The 16,719-nt window shown below is 51.7% G+C and overlaps 1 protein-coding gene across 1 annotated transcript; it reads right to left on the bottom strand.

Moving 5' to 3' along the window:
- Positions 1-12,894: 12,894 nt before the first annotated feature.
- On the bottom strand, positions 12,895-13,200 carry LOC136537448 (uncharacterized). The gene has a single exon (XM_066529418.1). It carries the CDS (start codon positions 13,198-13,200, stop codon positions 12,895-12,897), a length of 306 nt encoding a protein of 101 aa, XP_066385515.1.
- Between the last annotated feature and the right edge of the window lie 3,519 nt (positions 13,201-16,719).

Below are 16,719 nucleotides of genomic sequence, written 5' to 3'. Positions count from 1 at the left end.
ACAATAGTATAGTACAACACATAATTCAGTTATCAAAATTACATAACAAAGGCACACAAAATCAGGTGCCACATGTGTATCACCTATGTCAAGAGGGTGCACAATGACTGACTGAAATACCAGGAGCCCATAAAACTCCAAAACATGCAGTAAGTTGTGGGAGCTTAAACAAATTTCTAAAATAAACCATGCATGTGAGCTCAAACTTATAAAAATAGATCCCAATATATGCAGTACTTGCCAAAGTCAGGAGACGGTAAAAACTAGATGAGCTCCATGCAATTACTAAAAAATGTTATTGTAACAAATCAATATTGCTCCATCCAATTGTGCAACCTCAAACACCATGTGGTCCATTGCAATTTTGTCAGCTATGTTATCTTAGAAGAGGCCTACTGCATGCAAGAACCAATCACATGAAGAACACAGACACATGCAGACACAAACACAAATCAATTTAGTCCTATTTAACGTATCTGACAGAACCAAATAAACAAAAATTGCTAAATGGCAGTCCTATTTAAGCATGTGAATCAGCGAGCACATCTGCACATGCATGGAGGATCGAAATCATATCATAGCATTAGCAATAGCATATATAGCATACATTGTATCTGAATCTGAAATCATATCATAGCATTAGCAATAGCAATAGCATATATTCAACAGAGAACCGTACTCTGATGGAAGCTCAGTACCATACAAAAAAAATTAAAACTAATCAAGTTATCAAACAACTCACTATAAATCAGAACTAGTATCTGAATCTGAAATGAACAAAAAAGAATGGAACACACAGTTAAAAGACTAGATATTACACATGTTAAACACCATAATTGCAGTAATTTAAGTATGCAATTTACTACTTATAAATGTGCAATCAAGAAATGCATACTACACACATATTTATTGTACAGTATATGCAACACATAGTTAAAAGATGTAAGCTCCTACTATTCTACTACAACAGCCACAAGATAGCCTAGCAATACAAAACCAACGATCGGGAATAATTTTGAAATAAACTGTGCATGTACATGAAACACCAGTGATTTATTTAGATAGATCAGGAAATAGGTTCAGTAGAGGACCTGCACAAGGATAAATCATGGCTAGACCACCAACCAAAAGCAAGAAATCTGACAGTTGAAAAAAATGGAACTAAAAACACAAGCATTGGTAAATGTAAAAAAAATGTCCTCACACATATATGATGATAATCTATATTGTAGAGCATTTTATTAAGGATAAAACCAATAATAGATCAGTAAGCAGCACATTTAGGTAGAGAATAGCCCTTTTCGATTTTTCAATATGTTGTGGTATAGTCCTCTCTTCAACTATAGATCAAATAAACCATTGAACAAGCATACCAAGCAAAAAAAAGCAAGCACCATTGCTGACCATAAAAACCATTGCACACAAATAACAATAACAAATCGCCCTAATGCTGAGGCTGCTACACCATGGCGCACAGCATGAGCCGTAGCTAGCTCGCTCAACCCAACACAACAAACATAAACACCACCAATCTCTAACCCTATGACCTCCTGACGCTAGAAGATTTTACCAATCAAGCAAATCGACACCACATCATGTAGCAGCATAGGCAAATCGACACCATATTGCAATGCTCCTTCGGATCTGTTGGATCCCCTATACTTCACCTGGATCCAATCTTCTACCAGCAATGCAAGCCTCTTCACAATTGTCAGGCTCCTTTAGGGCGACTAAAAAAATGAAAAATCAAACAAATCCTAGCTCCCCCTCGATCCCAGCCGCAAATCGAACCAGACCATAGCATGGAGACCAAAGAGGCGTTATCCCAGCATGGAGGCAAGCTGCAGCTGTCCTGGCGCCTGTCCTGCTACCCCTCGAGCAGGGGGACTTCCAAAAACCCGCAACAAAATCAAACAAGCACAAAATCAAGGGGCTAAATAAGTGCAAATCACCCCTCCTCCACCTCGCCTCACATCATCCCCACCCCACCTTGCTTCCGCCCGATCGCTCGTCGGCTACCGCTGAAGCGATGACACAAGCAGACTCATCCTCGGTGATACAACGCCCATCCAAGTGAGGCGAAAGCAAGCAGACTCATCCTCCATGAAATCAAACCACAAATACATCAAAGATGCAATCAAATCATAGATCTACTGAACCATAAACACAGATGACCCAAAAAATAGAGCTCAAATCAGGGGAGAGAGCGCAGCGTAAGAAGGTACCTGCTGACATCAAGCTATGGCGGAGCAGCGAGCCTCCGAATCGCTGAGGAGGGGACACCGACGAGCCTCGATGGGGAGGACCATGGAGAGGGGCAGAACAATCACCACCGCGACGAGCTCCAGAAAGCACAATACCTTTCCTGTCTGTGCGCGGGGATCGAGGAATACGAACAGTCTCAGAATTGGGTTCTTGGTCCATTGGGTAGTAGCGGATGCGGCCTCCAGTGCCCGGACCCGATAAGAAAGATCGTACCCAAAGCACACGAACGTCTCCTGAGAGAGAGCCTAGATTTCAGGCGACTATACAATAGGAAATGTGAAAAAGTATATTCCATGATGAATCTATTGATACTTATTTGGCATAACAAATATTTGTAGTTGTTTATATAAATTTGGTCAAAAAATTGGGATAGTTTGTGTCGGTGTGAAATTTGACCAACAAGTAAATATTTGTAGTTTTGTCGTGCGTTGTGATCGGATGTGGCCTAACACTCAATGACACAGGATTTATACTGGTTTAGGCGGCGTGCCCTACATCTAGTTTCAGTCGCTCGGTGACTTTATTCCTGAGCCCAGATGCTCGAAGTTTGCTGTGGGGTTACAAACGAGTAGTAATAAAAAGGGGGTGTTAAAGGCTCGGTCGGACTCTGAACCGAATAAGAGAGAGTGACGGGTGCTCTAATGTGCGCTAAGTATTGAAGCGTATGCTCTGTGTAGCTGTCGAGTTCTAGAGCTATTGAGTTGTTCAAGTCCTCATGTCGTTGAGTCCTCGAATCATCTCGCCCCCCTGCTGGGAGAGAGCGCATCCCCTTTTATAGTTGAAAGGGATGGCCTTACAAGTCAGAGAGAAAGAGAGAGTGTATACGTATGCTACCTAGTTTTGTTGCCCATGCTGTCAGGTATGAGATGGTCGTCGATGCCCACAATACTATTTATGTTCAGACGCATCAGGCAGGCTCTACCGTGTTCGCCTGGTACGACAAACATCGGCGCCTATAATACTATTTGTGCTCCGACGCGTCTGAAAAGTTGTATAATGCCCGTCTAGCATGGCCTAGAGGCACCATCCTGTAGGTGCGCAGGGTATGGCAGAGCATAGTCCTCGGTATTATGGTTGACTTGAGCACCTTACCTTATCTGCTCCCCCTGATCCTCGGGCCCTCATCGAGCGGGCATCCCCAGTTGGTCGTTCCTAGTCGGCCCCGACCATGTCGATCGAGAAAGAGCAGCGAGCAGAGGTCCGGCGTATCCTCGGTTAGAGAAAGAGGTCGGAGTTAGATTGTGGTTCCACCTTGGCCAGGCCTTCTGATCGGGGACCGAATCATTGTTTCAGCCTGTCATTATGTATCTAGGCCGGCCTAGGCGTGCGTTGTTGCTGCGCCGCTTGCCGAGCCGGGTTTTGCAGGGAAGCAGGTCCATTGGGGACCCTGGGTTTATGAACCCGACAGGAGCCCCTGAGCCCCTTTCGAACTTCTGTGAAGCCATGAAGGAGCTATTCACATACGGAGCCCAAACTCGAGGGGTCGGGTGAGACATAGCCCATGACCTTAGGGTTAGACGAGATAGAGCGTGAACCCAAGTGTCGGGCAAGATGGAGCGTGAACCTAAGGGTCCGACGAGACAGAGTGCGAACCCAAGGGTCGGGTGAGACAGAGCACGAACCCAAGTGTTGGGCGAGATAAAGCCCGCAGCTGAGGGGTCAGGCGAGACGGAAGTGGGTGTAGCCCCCGAGCCTGTAGCCAGCTAGAGAGTTGGTCAGAGGCTAAGCACCTTGGTACTCTTTTCTAGGGTTGTGGATTCTTTTGTTCCTTCCGGTTAGGGTGTTCGCCCGTGTTCATTCTGGCCACATCCTGTGCGGTCAGTTGGACTCCCGAGTCAAGGTCGAGTGGCCCGAGCCCTTGAGCCCCATTGGGCTCGGTAGGGGTCGGTCGAGTTTCATGTGTCACCTCATCGGTGGTTTCCACAACTAGAGGGGTTGAGCTAACGTCGCTTGCCTCGATCACTCAAGTGATGCGCTTGGTGAGCTTAATAACGGGCATGTTCAAGTGGAATCTAGGTTCATCATTCATAATGGGGTTGGCATAGCCCTCATGTGGCATTCCACTGCTCCTCAACCCACCTTCTGGTAGACGCCCGTGCTATTCTGGAGACCAACTCAGGTGGCCCGTTGGCCTCCCCTCGATGGAGATTCTATGGGCATGGCTTGAAGTCAGGATCGAACGAGCATGTCGAGATGACCCTATCCGCTTCTGAGCAGATTGGGTGTAGGCTGCTGGGGCTCATCTACGTTTTCTCCACTGGCTTTGTTTGACGCGAGGTGGCCTCGAGCCCTTTGTGGGCGGGCCTTCGAACCCCAGTCAATCATCGCTCATATCGAATGAGACGACTACCGCTTCATGATGCAACGCGAAGCATTGTGATGCAACAATTGCATATGCAATGCTTGGATATATGGGATGAATGTACGAATAAATATGTGACTAAATCTATGAATGCATATATGAGGATGGATGAATGAATGCTCATGCACTGGGAAAGTAGAATGGGGGTTGGTAAAGTTACCTCGATGGCTCGAGTGACGGGTCCAGGGAGCTCCTATCGCATATGTCCGAGTGGGATCCGTATCCGTTGTTCATGACAGGGTTGGCATAACCCGCATGGGGCATCCCACTGCTCTTTACCTATCTCTTGGCAGCCGCCCGAGCTGTTCGATCGACTCGGGTGACCCGTTGGCCTCTCCTCGATGGAAATTACGTCGGTGGGCTCCTCCAAACCCTGCCTGGGAAGGCGAAGGGTTGTTTGCATGTGGTTGCACCTTGTTTCCTATGCCCGAGTTGTGGTAGTGGTGGGGCCCCACCCAAGCCACATCCCGTTAGCCAGTCAATGTTTTGTCGGGCAGGCCACGTCCTGTCAGCCAGGGCCACATCCCACCGCACGCCTTTCAACATTAAATAGGGGGAAGAGAGAAGGTTTTCCTCTCATTCTTTCACCTTTCTTCAGCTGCTGTCATTTCTCCTTCTTTCTTTTTGCCAAGCCTGTTCATGTGCCATGGTGGTTTCTAGGAGAGAGGAGGGCAGAGTGAGAGAGAGAGAGAAAACTCATAGATTCATTCGTAAATCCGAGGTGCGATGTCGAACTGGAGGCCTTCCAACATGGATGAGGAGGTGCTGGCCACCTGCACTAATAAGGGGCTACTCCCATCAAAGGAGGTGGCGCATTGAAGGGCTCCTATGCTAGGGGAGGTTGTTTTGCAACCCTAGGACGATGAGGTTGTCTCCTTCGTTGCCTTCCATGAGCGCGGGCTCGGGTATCCCATGCACTGGTTCTTGCATGGACTCCTCAACGAGTGGGTCCTAGAATTGTAGCACCTCAACCCGACTGGGGTACTGCACATCGCTGGCTTCGTCACTGTCTATGAGGCCTTTCTTGGGATGGAGCCACATGTGGACCCCTTCTGGTGGATTTTCAGTAGGCAAGCCCTGTCCGAGGGGAAGCCACCTACAATCGCACCGATTGGGGGATTTGCCCTGCAGAAGAGGCCGAAGCCATCGGTCCCCTACCCTATGTACTCCCCCTATGACTCCAACCGAGGGTGACACGGCAAGTGGTTCTATATTAGGAACCCGGCGGAGGCGCCATTCTCGACGTTCACCAGGGAAAGGCCAGAGAGGAGGGAAAGCTGGTTGTGGGGTCCCACCCATCGGTAGAACAAGCTAGAGATTATTGAGACAGAACTTTGGAGGCTCGTGCGGCATGGCCTCAATGGGTTGTGGGTCTTCCATACCTTCTTCCGCCATCAGGTTGCTCCATTGGTGGAGAGAACGTGACCGATGTGGGAATACTCCAGCCCAATGGATCCCGACCATGCGTCGCCAGAGGAGTTGCCAAAGGATGAAGTCTGGAGTCATCTCGATCGGGTGCTATAGTTGAGGGATGAAGACTCCCTCGAAGGTACGCCCGGACCCCTTCATGCCACGAAGCTATCCAATTTCGTATGTTTTTTCCCATGACCTTTTCCTTCTGGTTTTGATGTTTAGATTAATTTTGAGTTGCCCATTTCTAAGGGACTCACGGGCTATAAATCCCATCTGCATCTTTCAAGAGGACCAAAAGGCATGGTTCGGCAAGCTGCCTAGAGGGAGGACGTGCTTGCCAAGAAGAAGAAAAAAGCCAAGAAGGTCCAAAGGAGGTTCGATAAGGAGAAGGAGATCAATCGACGGGGCTAGGGGGTGAGAGCCAAAGCAATGTGGAGGCGAAGCTCGAGTCAGAAGAGCCCACAAAGATGGGTGATGACGCGAGTGCCTCGGAGGATGAAAGAGACAGGGGCACTATCATGACCTTAGTGGAGCACCGTGAGCCTATGTCTGCATCCATCGGTGGCGGGCATGGTACGAAGACACACAGAGATGTTCTTGAATCGAGGAAGTGCACCATGAGCGAAGACACCACCCTCGAATGAGAGGTGAAGTAGGCGTGGTCGCCATGCCCATCAGAGGCGTCGTCGGCTTCGTGGTCCCCTGCTCTGAGTGTGGTAGAGCACGCCGGTCGGTCGGGGGGATGTGATCGTTTCTCTATGTCTTTAGGGTCGACATATGTGCATGACCCCCAATGGGGAGATGCCCCACTAGTTGCTCCAATGGTTTTGCCATGAGCTGGTAGGCGTGGCCATTCACGAGCCAATCAGGGACTGGCCGGGTCGCCTCTTCCATCGACCGATGCGACGGGGCACGAGTCGCGACCCGCAAGCGATCCTCGTCTAGTTAGCTCATCGTCAGCCAATCAGGGCTATAGGGTTCTGCCGCTTTCATCTGGGTATGCATTCATGCTCCCATTTGTTCTCATAGTTAGAGTTTTTGAGTGTGACTAACCTACGCTTGTTTGACAGCGGCCAGGGGCTAGCAGGACTGGGGATCTCCCCACCTCCTATGTGAGAAGAGTGGAGACCCAGCTTGTAATGGGTCACGACAAGTGGTGGAGGAAGTGGGTTGGCGGCGGTGCAACCTTTCTTAATAGGGGTTGCGTCTTCCTGGCCAGTCGTGAGCACGGTGGTAGTGGCGCGTGGTGGTGATGGTGATGGCAGCGATCCCCATGGTGACAGCAGAGGTCGGGTCGAAGATGACTCTTACAGTCCCTCCCCCAATGGTTGTAGAGGAGGAGAGGAGGGAAAATGGGCTCCCTGTCTCGCCCGATGGAGGAGCACGTGGTTCACCCACCTGGTCAGAGCTAGAGGGGTCCGGAGGAACCACGACCAGGCCAAAGGTAGAGCAGCCATCGGCAAGCCTTGGAGTCCTAGTGGTGGACATCCCCTTCGACGGTGAGGAAGACACTGGGGTGCAGTGGCCAGCCATCCCGCCATCCTAGGAGTTGATGACGATCCAGTTGTTGCATGATACTGTGATGGTTGGATCTTCTAGTAGGTTGGGGGCGACCTACGAGCTGGTGGGGCCTTGCCCTAGCGAGCTAGGAAAGGCCTGGTTCGTCCTTCATGACGAGGAGGAAGTGAAGCTCTGGCACCTGCTCGGGGTGAGAGGGCTATCGATGGAGTCCAATCTCGCCCTTACCTAGGCAAGGCTCAAGGAGGCCTTGGAGAGGGTTGAGCTCGTCCATCAGGCCATGACTATTGACCTACCACACATTGCAGAGGTAACTTTTTTGTGTTCTCGGTGTTGTCTTTGATTCCTTGGCTTTTAAATGTTTGTCTCAGCATGCCTATTTCTTGTCTTACAGGACCTGGAGATGATGTCAATCCATAAGTCTTGATTTCTTTGGGAGGAGCATGGTCGGATGGAGCAAGAAGTGGTGGAGTCATGGTGGGTCAATGAGCTCAGGCACTAGATGGAGTCTGCCCGCTATGAGTCCCAAGATCAAGCGGCTGAGGTGACAGGAGCACAGGTAGCTGAACTGCGTGTGGTCGAGTAGGCGACTGCTGCCAAGTGGGAACTTGATGCGATGAAGGCCCACTTGGTGGAGACCGAGGTGGTGCTCCAAAAGTCCTTAGAGGCTCTAAAGGCGGAGCAGAAGGCCCGGTCAGACACCAAGCAAGAAGTGGTCATGCTCTAGGGGTAGATGCTCAGGGCAGATGAGTCGAACGCTCGATTGCTTGAGAGGGTGACCCAGCAAGAGGAAGGGCTCTCCATTCTCTAAGCGCTTGCCTCGGTACGTACCAGTTCTGCCCTCGGTTGATGCCTTGATTTTTTTCCTTTGCTTCTAAATTTGTCGTCTATTTCTAGAACTGGGTGGAAAGATCAGCTCTCTAGAGCAAGAGCTGGAGACGGTCAAAGTGGTGGTCGGTCAGAGCATGGAGGCACTAGCTCAATCCCTTGAGTAGCGATGTATTCTCGAGGGAGAGGTCGACTAGCTTTGCAATATTGCGTAGGTGGTCGTCTCTGATGTGTTCGGGTCAGGACCGAGTACCAGTATGCCCGCTGTCTAGCTAGCGGAGGTCCCGAATGAAGTTGGGTGCTCATCTCCGATGGCATGTTCTATGGGACGTCGGGGGTGCTGACCTCGGTGGTGACCTACTACCCCGATCTGGACTTCATGGCCATCTACAGAGGATATGCCGATGGGTGGAGCATAGACAAGATCCATGCGCTGGGGGAGAGTTTGGTGCCGCATGCGCAGATGGTCGCTGAGCAGGTCACCGCGCAGTGGGTGATGGAGGCTCGTCGTTCGACCATGGTCGAAAACATGCATTGGGAAGTTGTTGTCCAGCCTGCGGAGGGAGCGGTGGCTAGGTTGGAGGCGAGCGTCATCCCGCCCCCAACCGAGCCAAACGTTGTCCCGACTGTAGCCGAGCTGCCTTCGTCCTCGTCAACCATACCGTCAACCAATGCCACTGAGGGGTCATAATAGAGTTAGAGTAGAAATAGTTTATGTAAAAGATGAATTCGTGGGGGAGTCCCTGTGTGAACAGTTTTATATTCATGAATATTTTAAGTTCATTTTTGTGATGAAATCACTTGTGAGGGGAACCTTGTCCCGTCCGCCCTTGTTTTTATCCTTGCGTAGCTTTATTTTTGTCCTTTCTTTTTTGCACCTGCCCATTGACCCATAGGCTACAACCTTAAGAACCCGAGCGTGGCCCGTGAGGCTCTATTACTCATAACCGTAGGTCATGGTGGGATGTGATCAGTCGGGAGGTTAAAGCACAAGTTATGTAGGGTAATCAAAGGAATGGAATGCCCTTTCATTTGGGCGACGCCCTTTCGTTTGGGTGAAAAGTTTTACTACATGATAGTAAAAAAAGGAGGGTGGTATCGCACCCCCGTGGAGCCCCCAAGCGACCTAGGCCAAGAGTGCTTGGGCTGTGGTACTGTAGGAGCAAACGTTGAATGGAAATAAATGGTAAGACCGAGTTTTAGGGAAAGAAACGACATAACTGTTCGATATTCTATGTGTTGGTGAGAACTTTGCCATTGTCCTCCTTCAGCCGATAGGCACCCGGTTGGATCACCTCGGTCATCGTGTAGGGTCCTTCCCATGGTGGAGAGAGCTTATGTTTCTCTTTGGTTGACTAGGTCCTCCAGAGTACGAGATCACCGACCTCGAGGATCCTCCCCCTGATTTTTCTTTTATGGTACCTACGGAGAGTTTGTTGGAAACAAGCAGAGCGGATGAAGGTCGTCTCATGACCCTCCTCGAGCAAGTCGACCGCGTCCTGCTGAGCCTCCATGGCTCGGTCTCGGTCGAATGCCTTTACTCTTGGGGTGCTATGATCGAGGTCGGAGGGCAACACTGCTTCAGCTCCGTAGGCTAGGAAGAAAGGGGTGAACCTCGTGGATCGGTTTGGGGTCATTCTCAGGCTCTAAAGGATTGCTGGGAACTCTGCAACCCTTCACCCAGCATACTTTTTGAGTCAGTTGAAGATGCGGGGCTTGATTCCTTAGAGGACCATGCCATTGGGCCGCTAGACCTGACCATTAGTACATGGGTGTCCACCCGAGGCCCAATCGATCCTGATACTATATCCATCATAGAAGTCCAAGAACTTCTTCCCGATGAAGTTTGTTCCATGGTCGGTGATGATACAGTTAGGAACACCAAACCAATAGATGATGTTAAGGAAGAACTTGACCGCCTCTTTCAAGCGGATATTGGTTATGGGCTTCGCCTCTATCCACTTGGTGAACTTCTCCACTACCACGAGTAGGTGAGTTAAGCCACCTAGGGCTTTTTTGAGGGGGTCCGACCATGTCGAGACCCTAGACCACGAATGGCCTGGTCATGGGGATGGTCTGAAGCTCCTACGTCGGTAGATGAGTCTACAGAGCATAGAACTGGCATCCTTCACACCTGCAAACCACTTCCTTTGCATCTCAAAGTTTAGTGGGCCAGTAGAAACCTTGGTGAAAGACTTTCCTGACCAATGACCTTGGGGCCGTGTGATGTCCGTAGATTCCAACATGGACCTCGAGGAGGAGCTATTTCCCCTGGTCGGTCAGGATACACTTCATGAGTACTCCTGACGGACTCTGTTTGTAAACTTTGTTACTAATGGTGACGAATGTCTTGACACGTCGAGCGATTCATCGTGCTCCAGTCCTTTCCGGTGGGAGAACCTCCTCGAGGAGATAGGCGAGTAGTGATGCTCTCCAGTCTATCGGATCGAGTGCCATCACGGTGATGTCATCGGGCGATGTTGCCATGGAGGCACCAAGGTTGAAGCCCTCGAGCACTCGGTCAGGGTCGGGGCACGTTGTGGGGTCAGAGCCCCCAAGTGCCAGACTAGTGTTGGAGCGCGTCTGGGTCGGATCCTCTTGGATGCGGGTAGACGGCTCATGGAGGTTGTTTACAAAGACCCCGTTGGTGGGTGGTTCCCATCTAGCCACCAATTTTGCGAGGAAGTCGGAAGCATCGTTGTCCTTTCGAGGGACATGATGCAGTTTGATTCCTCGGAACTTGTCCTCGATCTTGCGCACTTCCTGGCAACACATTGCCATAAGAGGGCTCTTGCAGGAGGACTCCTTCATGACTTGGTCGATGACCAACTTTGAGTCACCATGGATATACAGCCACGTGGTGCTGAGCTCGATGGCGATGTGGAGTCCATTGATGAGGGCCTTGTACTCAGCGGCATTGTTTGAGGCTAAAAAATGGAGACGTATCATGTAGCAGAGCCTGCTCCCGTTCAGGGAGATCAGAACCACTCTAGCCCCCAAGCTGGGCACCATGACCGACCTGTCGAAGTACATCATCCAGTACTCGTGGGTGACGTCCGGGGTTGGGAGCTAGACTTCCGTCCATTCGGTGATGAAGTCAGCAAAAGCCTGAGACTTAATAGTAGTATGGGGGACATACCTGATGTCATGGCCCATGAGCTTGAGAGCCCACTTGGAGATTTGGCTGGTGGCATCATGGTTATAGACGACCTCCCCAAGTGGGTATGAGGTGACGACCATGACCTCATGGTCGGTGAAGTAGTGCAGGAGCTTTCGAGTCGCCATCAGCATGGCGTACAAAAGCTTCTGAACCTAGGGGTAGCGGACTTTGATGTCAGTGAGTACCTCACCGATGAAGTACACCAGTCATTGGACCTTTAGGGGGTGTCCTGGTTCCTCCCTTTTGATGACGAGGGCAGTGCTCACAACGTGGTTGCTTGCCGCGACATAGAGGAGGAGGGATTCTCCCCGTACGGGAGTGACAAGGATTGGGAACAACGTCAGTGATGCTTTGAACCTTTCCAAAGTCTACTATGCTTCCTCTGTCTAGACGAATGCGTCTGTCTTCTTGAGAAGTTTATAGAGAGGCATCCCGCATTCGCCTAGTCGAGAGATGAACCGGCTCAGGGCGGCCAAACAGTCGGTGAGCCTCTGTATGCCCTTGACATTGCATATAGGGCCCATGTTGGAGATGGCCATGATTTTTTTGGGGTTGGCTTCGATGCCGTGCTCGGACACGATGTATCCGAGCAGCTTCCCCTTCGGAACCCAAAAACATATTTTTTAGGATTCAATTTGACGCTGAACCTTCGGAGGTTCATGAATGTTGCAGTCAAGTTTGTGATCAGGTCACTAGCTTGAGCTGTTTTCACCACCACATCATCTACATAGACGGTGATTGTTGGTTTCGGCCGCTCAACTTGGTCAGGTTGGTCGGGCGGGTCAATTTGGTCGGTGAAGCATCACTGCATGCACCAATGATAGTTGGCGCTAGCATTCTTTAGACCGAAAGGCATGGTTACGTAGCAGTATGAACCATATGGGGTGATGAATGAAGTTGCAACCTGGTCGGACTCTTTCATCACGATCTGGTGGTAGCCTGAGTAGGCATCCAGAAAGGAGAGGATTTTATATCCTGAGGTGGAGTCGACTATCTGGTCTATGCGTGGCAAAGGAAAATGGTCTTTCGGACGTGCCTTGTTGAGGCCAGTATAATCAACACACATTCTCTATTTTCCATTCTTTTTTTTCACAAGAACAGGATTAGCTAGCCAGTCAGAGTGGTATACCTCTTTGATGAATTCGGCTGCTAGGAGTTTGGCAATCTCCTCGCCTATGGCCCTGCGCCTCTTGTCATCAAAGCGATGTAGGTATTGCTTGGTGGGCTTTGAGCCTAGGATGAGGCGTAATGCATGCTTGGCGACCTCCCTTGGTATGCCTAGCATGTCAGAAGGTTTCCACATGAAGACATCACGATTGGCACATAGGAAGTCGGCTAGCTCGCTTTCCTATTTGGCTGGGAGCTTGGTCTTGATCCGCACCGTCTTGGTCAGGTTAGTGGGGTCAATCCCCACCACCTTGGTTTCCTTAGTTGGATGGAAGGCGCTTGAGGAGGTCAGCTCATTGTAGTCGGGGACTGCTGGAGTCACCGAATTCCTAAGCTCTAGGAGCTCGGTGGAGTTGATGACAGCAGTAGTGAGTTCATAATGCTCATGGTCGCACATGTAGGCGTGCGAAAAGGTGCTACCCACGGTGATGACACCGTTCGGTCCCAGCATCTTCAGCTTGAGGTAGGTGTAGTTGGAGATCGCCATGAACTTAGCGTAGCATGGCTACCCCAAGATGGTGTGATAGGACCCCGGAAAGTCCACCACCTCAAAGGTCAAGACCTCTGAGCAAAAGTTGGCTCGGTCGCCAAACATGATGGGCAGGTCGATCTACCCGAGTGGGTACGCTTGCATTCCTGGGATCACGCCGTGGAAGGGAGAGCTCACTGGGTAGAGCTCTGACCAGGGGATGCACATGGCATCGAGGGTGTCGATGTAGATAATGTTGAGGCCACTGCCTCCGTCCATCAGCACCTTGGTGAGGCGCTTCTTGCAGACGATGGGGTCGACAACGAGCGGGTAGTGACCCGGTCGGGCGACATGGAAAGGATGGCCTCTCTGATCAAAAGTGATCGGGGAGTCCGACCAGCTAAGGAAAGAGGAGATGGTTGACTTAGCGGCGCATGCCTCTCTGTAGCGTATCTTGTACTGGTGCTTGGAGTGGATGGCGTCGGATACCCCAAAGATCATGAGGCATTCCTTGGGGTCAGGGAAGCCATCTTCATCCTTGCCCATCGTGCCTCCTTTTTTGGCCGCCGCCTCCTTGCCTTTCCCTTCCTTTGGCTTGGTGGCTTGCCGCAGGAAGCGCTTGAGGAGCTCGTAGTCCTTGTAGAGATGTTTGATGGGATAGGTGTGGTTGGTGCATGGACTCTCCATGAGTTTTGTCAAAGTGGTTGGGCTGGCCCTACTAGGGTTGCTTGTCCGCGCGGTCTGCCACGGCGACCAAAGCTAGGTTGGCCGGTCGGCGTCGATCCTTCTTGTTCTTCTTGCCCTTTTGGGTAGAGGGGCTCTCGCCTTGGTCCTCGCGCTTGGCCTTTCCCCTGTCCTAACCGCTGCTGAAGACCACCTCCTCACCGGAGGTGTGGTTCGTGGCGATGTCAAGTAGGTCGCAGGTGGTATGGGGCTTCACACAGCTGAGCTTGTGGATCAAGGACTTATAGGTTGTCCTAGAGAGGAACACGCTGATGACATCCGCATCAACGACATCAGGAAGAGAGTTGCACTGCTTTGAGAACCTATAGATGTAATCCCATAGGGACACATTGGGCTCCTGCTAGCAACTCTTGAGGTCCCAGGAATTTCTAGGACGGACATATGTTCCCTAGAAATTTCCGATGAAGACCCTCTTGAGATCCGCCCAGTCGTGGATGCTGTCGGGCGGAAGGAATTTGAGCCATGCTTGAACATGCCCCCTAAGCAAATGAGGAGGTACAGGATGATGAAGTAATCATCATCCACTCCTTCGGCTCGGCAGGCGAGCCAAAAGTCTTTGAGCCATATACCGGGGGTTCGTCTCCCTGGTGTATCTGGCGATGTTGGTGGGCGGTCGGAAGCGTTGTGGGAACGGTGCTTTCTGGATGCGACGACCAAAGGCCCGTGGTCTTGGGCCGTCCAAGCTAGGGCTCTGGTCGTTTGGTCGGCCACCATGCCTGGGGTGCGTGTCCCCGCACTCCTCGATGGTCAGGTCGGGGCCCACGCTGCCTGCTCCCGCCACCACTCAATGGATGTCATTATCATGCCGGGCGTGGCATCGATTGTTGATGATGCTGCGAGCGTCATGGTTTGGCCCAAGTCGTTCGTGCATAAGTGGTCAGCGTGGAGCAGGTGCTGGGTCGGGCTATGGTGTAGCCGTGGCTTCCTGCCCCATTTTCGACAACTGCAGTGGTGAGTGGACGAAGCAATTTGACTGGTGCGGCCGTAGTCCCTTGGTGGGGCAAGAGGTCGTGAGCTGATGTCGCGACGCGGAGCTTTCTGCCTGCTGAACGGCATCGGTCTCTGCCAGCGCTCGGAGGTTCTAGTGGATTGCCTGTTCCTAGGGATCGATAGGCTTAGGGAGGTCGCGCAGAAGCATCGCCGCAGCAACGATGTTCTGGCCAGCCCGAGCAAACTGAGGGGGGTCGTTTCCTCCGTCCAGGATGTTACGCTGGACCTGACGGGCGCGACGCCGAGCGCCGCTCACTAGGTTCCGCGCATGTGGCGCAACATGCTGTATCGAGCGCGCCAGCGTAGGTGGTGGCTAGCTCTGCCGCCTTTGTCATAACTCCTTGCCATGCTCTTGCACACATGCCAGGGCCTTTGCACGGGGGTCCTGAGGGGTGTGAGCTTGCAGAGACTCCACTACCACCGGTGGTTGTCCTAGGGTGTCCGCCATAGCGCCCTCTCGGGACAGAGGGTGCCCAGGTGCCATGACGTCGCCGATGCTAGAGGCATCGCTTTCGATCTCATCATCGATGAGGTCATGGAAGGAGGCGGGAGAGTAGCCCGCCATTCCCATGAACTCAGACATGAGAGGGTACGGCGTCAGCATCCTTCGGAGCCCCCACGAGCACACATCCACGGGGGACGCGAAGCCATAGGGGAACCGATCGCACGGCGATTGTGGTGGGGACAACGGGGTCCCTCCGGAGAGTCGACGGAAGGTGTTAAATAGTGAGTAAAGAACAATATGTACATCACTCACCGTGGGGTTTGAGCCCAGCATTGGCTTTGACTCGAAGCGCGAGTGTCTCGACGTTGAGGTCGTCGAGTGGCCCGGGGCCGGTGGAGGGCGCTCCTCCTCCAGTGGACGCCAGGACGAGCGCCTCCTCGCGAAGGTGGAGTATGCCGAGGTGGTCAGCGACGAAGTCCAGACTCCCGAAGAGGAAGATCTGAAGTGGCACGAAGACGGGAGGAACACACATCCCAACATGTGGGAGCATGGGAAACTCCGGCGAGCCAAAGCGAATTGTATCGCTCGAGCCCACCATGCCGAAAATGGTGGAAAGGTGGGCCATCCGATGACCAAAAGCGTGAACGCACGGTGTCTGCCCCATGGACGGCGCCAACTGTCGGTGCGAAATTTGATCAACAAGTAAATATTTGTAGTTTTGCCGTGCATTATGATCGGATGTGGCCTAGCACTCAATGACACAGGATTTATACTGATTCAGGCGACGTGCCCTATGTCCAGTTTCAGTCGGTCGGTGACTTTATTCCTGAGCCCAGGTGCTCGAAGTTTGCTGTGGGGTTACAAACGAGTAGGAATAAAAATAGGGTGCTAAAGGCCCGGTCGGACTCTGAACCGAATGGGAGAGGGTGACGGGTGCTCTAACGTGCGCTAAGTATTGGAGCGTATGCTCTGTGTAGCCATCGAGTTCTAAAGCTATTTGAGTCCTCAGGTCGTTGAGTCCTCGAATCGTCTCGCCCCCTGTTGGGAGAGAGCGCATCCCCTTTTATAGTTGAAAGGGACGGTCTTACAAGTCAGAGAGAAAGAGAGAGAGTGTATACGTATGCTACCTAGTCTTGTTGCCCACGCTGTCGGGTATGAGATGGTCGTCGGCGTCCACAATATTGTTTATGTTCAGACGCATCTGGCAGGCTCTACCGTGTTCGCCTGGTACGGCAAACATCGGCGCCTACAATATTGTTTGTGCTCTGACGCGTCTAGAAAGTTGTATAGTGCTCGTCTGGCATGGCCTGGAGGCACCATCCCGCAGGTGCACAGGGCATGGCAGAGTACGGTCCTAG

Source organism: Miscanthus floridulus, chromosome 2, assembly GCF_019320115.1.
Source record: "Miscanthus floridulus cultivar M001 chromosome 2, ASM1932011v1, whole genome shotgun sequence".
Taxonomy (NCBI): Eukaryota; Viridiplantae; Streptophyta; class Magnoliopsida; order Poales; family Poaceae; genus Miscanthus; species Miscanthus floridulus.
This window is presented reverse-complemented; position numbering and strand designations above follow the sequence as displayed.